Source organism: Myripristis murdjan, chromosome 16 (assembly GCF_902150065.1).
Source record: "Myripristis murdjan chromosome 16, fMyrMur1.1, whole genome shotgun sequence".
Classification (NCBI taxonomy): domain Eukaryota; kingdom Metazoa; phylum Chordata; class Actinopteri; order Holocentriformes; family Holocentridae; genus Myripristis; species Myripristis murdjan.
In genome coordinates, this window is record NC_043995.1 from 27,269,359 (window position 1) to 27,278,174 (window position 8,816).

Consider the following 8,816-nt stretch of genomic DNA (forward strand, 5'->3'; position numbering starts at 1 on the left):
AGACATTCAGGCTTCTTTTGTTGCTGAACCATATTCTGTGGATTATCAGTGTGCATCAGCACTGACATGCACTCTTCTCTCTTTAGTGATTTAGAAATGGAAGCTCAGCCTGTTCATTGCATGTTTTATTGCATGCTTTATTAGATTTGCTGCAGGTTGTTCAGGGTGTGCACGGGCTGAGTGCTGAAAATGTACATGTATAGGGAGATAGCACGCACCAAGCAGACCCAGTGACTTTGCTTTTCAGAGAGGCGCTCCTCAGTCCACCAGCAGCTGCCTCCTCCCCATGCCAATCATCGATTCTGTAAATGATTCACTCTGATGAGCACCGAGGCTCATCAGGCCATTTTGGAGGCAAGAGGAAGGCTATAAGAGTTTTCACTTCGGACCCCGTCACTCCACACAAGGGCTTCCAGGATCAGAAACTGACTCACTGCTGTCAATATGGCCGGTCTGTTTTACACCCTTCTGGCTGCGCTGGCTGTGTTCTCCCCTGGGCTGTGCGAGAAGACATTTTTGCAGAGTGCCGGTGTGGCGTTTAAAGACAGACCTCATACCTCGGTGCTGACAGTGTCCAATGGAGAGCAGTGGGGAAACTGGACCTGGCCAGAGATGTGTCCTGACCAATTCCTTGCTGTTGGCTTCAGTGTTAGGGTAAAAATACAGACTCATGCTTTTATTTCAAATATCATATTATTAATGTTTTTCACTGATGTGCTGATAGGTAGTCTATCATTATCATCTGTAACAGCCCAGTATTTATTTTTAATGTTGCAATATTTATTTTTACTTTATTTTTTACTGTCAACTTTGGCAGATGGTGGACTTGGCACCTGCATTTTACCGAAATGACTCAGATCTGTATCAATATTAGCAGTTACTGTAGGATGATATCAGATATCAGTATTGTCCACACAAAGAGACAGACATGCCTATTATTATCAATTTTCAAGCTTTTGATTACCTAACCATAAACTAATGTGCCACTTTAAACGTTTTCAAAGTTCATTTTGCTTTGTTTTCATAAATGCAATGGCTCATGATAAAAATAACATTCTTCGTGATGGTTTACAAATAAATGTACATCAGTCAGATAAGGCATTTATAATAAATTCTAACACTACACCCACACACATGCACATCAGTCACAATATTGGGATTACAATAGTTAGGAGGCTACTGGCTGATAATGCTATATCTAAGTCAAATGAATTAATTTTGAGGTAAATAAGTGTAGTTGTAAGGCCATGACTGGAATAAATCCACAACTGGCTGGAAAAGTGAAGGACTTTTGAAAATGCAATAACTTTAAACTGAACAACTTAATCAAATCACATTTTAATCTTCGTGTCTACATTAAACATTGTGACCACACACATTGTGTGTATAAAATTCAGGGGAAAATTTAAATTCCTTAAGAAATCTGAAGAAGGTTTTTGGAGCCAAGGCACAATATGACACTTGGATCAATGCTCATACTGCAAGCTTTCTTATCTCTCCAGCTGTCCATCTTGTATGATGGCCCAGACTTCCCAGCACTGCAGCCTGGATAATATTTTGTGTAACGCAAAGTGACCTTGATGGATCTGGGAAAGCAGTATTTGCAAATAATTCTTTGGATTTGTGGTTAGTTTGCATGAAGCACAAGCTGGGTGGTTGTTACTTGAACAAATCAGATATTTCCAGGTACATTCTGATGGTATCTGAATAAATTTTTTAAAGAGCCTCCTCTGTGTTGTCTAAACTTGTGCTTTCCAACACATTTGTCACAGACATACCATAGAAAATAATTACTCTTTGACCTAAATCTGAATTTTTACAACACATATAGAGGTTGCTGAATTTAAGCAGAAGGTAGTTTAACAAGAAGCCTAATTAGTTCTGTGCATGGGTTGATTTTTTTTCTTTATTGTCCCTACAGGTGGAGCATTTCCAGGGGCCCAACGTGGATGACACTGCCTTGAATGGAATCCGCCTCTTCTGCTCCAAAGATGACAGCAGAGACTTCATGTACACTGTCGAGTCTCACACCGGATAGTAAGTCCCATGAAGCCCAGCTTCTTGCTCATTTAAATGGGCGCAGCCACCTTTTAAACCTTTCATCCCCAACTTGCATCAAATGATAGATGCTGTAAGATCATATATCAGCAAACCACCCTGCCACTTCCTCATGGTGTATGTTTGCCAGGAATGTTTTAACAATATGTTGAAATAGTTTTGATTCACCCAGTATATACCCTTACGGAAAGAAAATATATTTACCAATATATGAAATGCAATGTATTGTAATGTATTAGAATATATTACATTTATTTATTCATATATGTTTGCATATATTATATATATATATATACAAACAACAATGTATAGAAATATATTATATATTTGAAAATGTCTCAGAAATAAATGGTGTAATATATAGGTGAATCATATATGTGGCATAAATTTATATATTGTATCAATATATTGCAATATATGTTAATATATGGAAAAATACAGCAACAATTGCGCATTTCATATATTTGCCATATATTGCAATAAATATATAATATATGTGTTCATATATTGATTTTTATATGTATAAAAGTCCTCCATAATGTATTTACATTTATGTGATGAACACTGGGTTAATATATTTATAAATACATGATCTATGACATTCCAATTATATGGGAACATGTATTGGAAATATACGTAAAATTACAGCTGCTGCGCAGCGATGGGTGGGGTCCAGGCATTTTTAGGAAGATGCTGCTCAGTGATCAGTCACACTCACGCAGTTTCGAGCACATGATTAAGATGTTCACATTACAATGTGGATTCTGCACCAGTCGAGGTTTGAACTTGCAACCTCTGGAGCTAATTGGCAAGTAGCAGCTCAATAGCAGCTTGACAATTTGACTAAGCCAGGGGTTACATCGTGTTTTCCTGAAACTGAATAGATACCAAACATAGCAAAATAAAATTGTTCTGCTTGCTCAATCATGTTGTAACTAGAATATCTGCTGGAAAAAAAAAAAAAAATTTATGGACTGATAATTATACTTCTACCGACTTCTCAGTCATTTTTAACTGGCAGATGTTTCATTTCAGCTGGGGGTGTGTCATTCCAATTTAACATCAGCTCCGATTAATGTGGCTATGCAGCAAAAGTAAGGACAGTAAGCAGCCACATTAAGGCTGAACATAGTTATATAATCACCTTTTCAGGCTGTTATCAATTTACCTCTGAAATAAAGACAACAGTTTTCACAGATGTGTTGATTTATTAAAAGTTCATTTCAATGTACAGACGCAAACAAACTGACAAATTAATTAAATAAATGGCCCAGGAAACTCATAAAGACTAAACAAATGAATAACGATTAATAGGCTAATTAATAACTGATAACAATATATAGCCGCACATCTCCGTGGAAAATCTTACAGGTAGCCTACTGTCCGTGGTGCTGACTCCACTGAGGCACTTAATTATAGAAATTAAAATTCACGGAGGATCTTGTTTAGCTCTTGTTTACTTAAGTTGAGAAATCAGCTGTTTGCCTGGTGTTTGTCAGGTAGTCTTGTAGACATTTGACAGATTGCTCGGTCGGATCTACACAACGTAGTCTCGTGTTATAATTTTAAAAAATTTCAAGTACCCCCTGGAGTTCCGCTAAGTAGCCTACCCCAGGCATACGCATACCCCCATTTGAGAAACACTGATCTAGAAAACAGGGAGATGATGTTAATTTGTTTTTAACAATGATTGATTGGCTCCATAAGTGAAAAATTGATGTTTAAAAATGCAATTTTTACATTGACTCCAATTGTTCACATGAGAGCAAAATTCAAAATGCTGTCAAAAATTCAGTTTTTGAGATACAATTCTGAAATTTGCCACACATCATCAACCATGACTCCAGAATTTTGTCATTTTTTTCATGAACATTGAAGATTTATTTAGCAAGACTTTGCAGGTATATGTTTACAGTAGTGTTTACAGTAAGTCATTTTGATGCACTGTAGGCTTAATTTTTGATAAATCAAAAATCTGTGAACATCGTTTGTGTAGGACAGTCTGAAGATGCTCTGTAGCAGGTTTGGTGACATTTGAGCAAAAATTGTGGGAGGAGATAGGTTTAAGAAGTTTTACAGTTTTTGAAAAAAAAAAACAGAGTGATGGCTTCATAATTTTCAGTAGGTTTAAATGTACAAAAGTTTCTTCTATATTGAGGCTACAGTTTGATGAAAGTTGTGAAGCTGTAGCACATATGGTTGATTTGTTATGAATTTTCAAAGTTTTGAACTTTAGAGGCTTGCTATAGCGCCACCATCAAGACTACTGGCTTGAGTTTGCAGCTGAAGTAATCTGGCATGGCACTGGACCTTTGTGCAAAGTTTGGTCAGTTTTCACCCATGGGAAGTATGATTTCCTTGGAAGAAAGAAGAAGAAAGAAAGAAAGAAAGAAGACCTGGGAATACAATAGTGTCCGGTGTCCTAAGCTGCCCGGACCCTAAATATATGCCATGCGTGGTCCATGCATATGTTATGGTTGTTTACTGGAAAATATGCAATGTTAAGAAAAATCCCAATATCTTCTTTTATATATTATGTTGCGATATATATCCATATATGGTATATGCATATATTGCAGTATATTTGAACATATAAAGACAAACTATTGAATGTAAAAATATAGTGCCGTTTTTGGTCTTGATTGCAATATATTTTTTTATATGTATCAATATATAGACATGTATGGTCGATGCATATATTTCAATATATTGTAAAATATAAAGACTAGTTCCCGTATATGGAAATGTATTATCTAATATATCACATGATATTTTCCAGTATACTGCAATATATTTTTGTTTCGTAAGGGATAGCGCCACCATCAGGACTACTGGCTTGAGTTTGCAGCTGAGGTAATCTGGCATGGGACTGGACCTTTGTGCAAAGTTTGGTGAGTTTTCACCCATGGGAAGTATGATTTCCTCAGAAGAAAGAAGAAGAAAGAAAGAAAGAAGACCTGGGAATACAACAGTGTCCGGTGTCCTAAGCTGCCCGGACCCTAAATATATGCCATGTGTGGTCCATGCATATGTTATGGTTGTTTATTGGAAAATATGCAATGTTAAGAAAAATCCCAATATATTTTTTTTATATATTATGTTGCGATATATATACATATATGGTATATGCATATATTGCAGTATATTTGAACATATAAAGACAAACTATTGCATGTAAAAATATAGTGCCGTTTTTGGTCTTGATTGCAATATTTTTTTTTTATATGTATCAATATATAGACATTTATGGTCTATGCATATATTTCAATATATTGTAAAATATAAAGACTAGTTCCCATATATGGAAATGTATTATCTAATATATCACATGATATTTTCCAGTATACTGCAATATATTTTTGTTTCGTAAGGGTACAGCAATGTGGAAATTTCAACCTGTAAGACTGAAAATGTGTAAATGGCGGCAACATTACACTTTCCCTTGAAGATGCTTTTTTTTTCCTTTTTTGCCTGTAACTTAATTTGCTGCCGTTTGTTTTGTGTTGGCCAAATCTACGTTCCAAATCTAACAAGATGCTTGATCTCAGTGGGACTAACCTGGCTATGTAAAGGTTAAATAAGGATTCAATAAATAAAATAAATACTTCGAAAGCAGCAGGCTGCAGGAGGTTGGCAGCTTCCCATCGCATTTAGGAGCAGAAATGAAAGCGCTCTTTCTGCCAGGATTGCAAATTAGGTGTTCAGATGTTGAAACTGCTTGACGTCTCTCCAGTATCTCCAACCCACATCTTGGATCTTTTCTTACTGTTTTTCCACCCCTCCCTCCTCTCCTGCCCAGCTTCGGTGACTGGTCCCAGCCTCAGTACTGCCCCACCGGAGTGCTCACCTCCTTCCAGCTTTGTGTGGAGCCCTATCAGGGCCCGTCTGGGGACGACACGGCCGCCAACAACATCAAGTTCCGCTGCAGCAGTGACCCGATCCTGGAGAGTACCGGCGCCATCTGGGGCAAGTACGGTGACTGGAGCCAGGGGTGTGGCGATGGTGGGATTTGCGGCATCGACACCAAGATGGAGGAGTACGACCCCAACGGGGACAACACCAGCCTCAATGATGTCCGCTTCTACTGCTGTGCCAAGTCTGAGTAGGTGAGACGGAGGGGTGCAGAGATAGGAAGCGAAGCCCAGACAGAGACAGCTGAGTGCTTAGTCCACACTAAACAGGTCTGAAGCACTTCATTTGAATTTTGGGCTTTTTCTCCTTTAATCTGGTTAATTTGGGATAGAGCCCAACAGATACTGCTGCTGTCCAGTATTATTGGCTGATATTTACTCATCACAGATACTGGCATCTGCATATATGCTGGCCAATATGCAAAGACAAGGAGGCTAAATTTAGCTGTAATAATCTTTTGAGATTATTTCAAGAACAACACTCTCATTAAATAACCATACAGGGCAATGCGGTTTAATTCAATATCACAATAGTCATGAGGCAGTTTATCAATATCACTGTAAATCATATGATTTATGTGTGCAAAATCACATTAAATTTAGATTTATTCCAAGTTAGATGTTCAGCAAAACTCTAAAATTTTCAAATAATATTCTTTGAAATGTTTCCTGTGTCATTTGGTCAGAGATTTTAAATTGAAATGTGCTTGTTACCATCAGTTTTGACAGCAGAAATATGTGTCAATATCCCAGAATCACCATATCGTCACAATCTGACTCCAATATTGAATTATCCCCCAGTGATATTTGATAGTTTGCTCAGTAGACTCCATATTGTTTACAATATTTTGTGTAGCAGTGAGCTGTCAGCATATGTCACCTGAGCAGATGGTGGCTCAGATTGTGTTAATAAGTTAAGAAGTTTATTGTTCTACAACTGCAAATATGATATCCTCATTACAAGTATTTGACTCCCACATTTGCTACAAATGTGGGAGTCAAATATTGTCTGACAAATAGTTGTTGAAGTTTTTATTCTCAAATATTGATATTAATACCAGCCACAAAAATACTGGGCTTCCACCACCAAAATCCCTGATTTTAATCCTAACCTGCACTGAGATACCTGGAAATGAAGAGCTCAATCCAGTTTATTAGGAACGAGAGTGCTCTCCGAAGCAATTAGAGGAAACAACTCAAAAACTGCAAAGTTAATGACCAGACAGATGTTGGAGTCTGGTGGCCAGCAGCATCCCCACTGATGCTCATGTTCATTTGATTCTTCATATGTTCTTAAAAGAAGATGAATCAGGGCAAAGGCAAGGTTTGTTTTGACTCTTCCCGTTGCCAGAATCTGTGGCTGAGGAGTGAAAAATAACTCAGATATGCAGGCTACTTGTGAGTCCACATTACCTTCTTAATACAAGCCCTGGTTGGCTTGTAATTGGATGGTGCAAATCTATGAAACACGCACAAATGCAAAAAAAATTGCTGTAAACTTTCCCACAGTGATTCAGACCAAAGAAAATGATGTGTGATCTCATTGGCTGAGGAATCGGATCCCGCTGTGTCTCTGCTGCTCTGTTTTCCTCACCATCTGAACATGCCAGAGGAAAATGGCCTGCCCATTCTCATTTTATAAAGAAAAATAATAACCAAGGCCATTCTGTATCTAATCATAATTTGGGGCTCATGTTTAATATCTGAGGCTACTTTGGGTTTATGTGGATAACTGTGAATACTAACATGTCTGATTATAGCTGTACATGTTGCACGAGGATGTTCTGACATTTGAAGAGTTGCGAATATGAAATGCTTTATATTTCAAGTCTAACAATAGTGTGATGGCTTTTATGAATACATGTTTTTTGTTTTCATTTTCAGTGATCAGCTAGGATGAACATCGACAAATCATAAACCCTGAGTTTGTCTCCATCACCCTGAACATAAAGGCATCGAATAAAGTTAACCTTTACTCTACTGTTATCTCTGGTTGTGTCATTTAATATAATCTCTGGTACTGTCTATAATAAAAAAAAAAAAAAACTAAAAAAAAAACAGGAAAGTAGATCAAAATTTGGACAAGAGCAAAATTTGCTGAAACATCCAGAGGCCTCAAAATCAAATCTGTGGGTCACCTTCAGCATCAAAAACGACAAAAGACGAAGCGATGCAACTTCAAATCAAACGCTCACCTGAAGAGACACTCGCTGCATCAAGCCTTCCTTCCTCACCTCACCTATGTGACATAGGCCACATTTCCTAGGTGTGATGTGTGTGTGTGAGTGTATATATATACAGTGGTGGAAAAAAGTTTTCAGACACCCCATGCATTTGTGAAATATTGCATTAACAAATCACTCTTAGGTCTTCAAGTGCAATTTATTTTAGTACAGTCACAGCCAAAATACTAAACAAATCCTAAAAAAGCCGTTAACAAATTAAAATTGATTGTTTCCATAAAAATACATTTTGAGTATTGGGTCATTTTGGTAACAGTGATGAAGGTCGTTTCTTTTTATTAAAAGACACAATTTTTGTTGCCAAGCTTCGTGTCTTTATAAAGCCAGCACATTTGAAAGTTCTTTAGACACAAAAATGGCTAAAACAAGGAACCTAACGCAGGAGGATAAAGATTAAACTGTCAAGAATTTAGTTTTGTTAGTTTTTCTTGTAAACAATAAACAAAAAATATAATTTGTATTTGTTTGTATCTGTCTAATGCAGCCACACCTTTTGAAACACAAAAAATATTTTTTCCACACATATTTCATGATAATATTTGAAATTGTGAGATTGTGTAAAAATTTAAGGGTGTCTGAAAACTTTTTTCCACCACTGTATATA

General features: G+C 37.0%; 1 protein-coding gene across 1 annotated transcript; it reads left to right on the plus strand.

The window, feature by feature from the left end:
* Positions 1–444: 444 nt before the first annotated feature.
* On the plus strand, positions 445–7,923 carry LOC115373812 (vitelline membrane outer layer protein 1 homolog). The gene is made up of 4 exons (XM_030072386.1): positions 445–654; positions 1,922–2,037; positions 5,858–6,164; positions 7,854–7,923. Exons 1-3 carry the CDS (start codon positions 445–447, stop codon positions 6,162–6,164), a joined length of 633 nt encoding a protein of 210 aa, XP_029928246.1. The 3' UTR covers positions 7,854–7,923.
* The last annotated feature ends 893 nt before the right edge of the window (positions 7,924–8,816 follow it).

Bases quoted from the DNA above. Each gene is read 5' to 3' on its own strand.
- LOC115373812 (XM_030072386.1), top strand. From the start codon at position 445: ATGGCCGGTCTGTTTTACACCCTTCTGGCTGCGCTGGCTGTGTTCTCC. The intron at 655-1,921 runs GTAAAAATACAG...TTGTCCCTACAG, and splicing joins CTGTTGGCTTCAGTGTTAGG to GTGGAGCATTTCCAGGGGCC. The intron at 2,038-5,857 runs GTAAGTCCCATG...TCTCCTGCCCAG, and splicing joins GTCGAGTCTCACACCGGATA to CTTCGGTGACTGGTCCCAGC.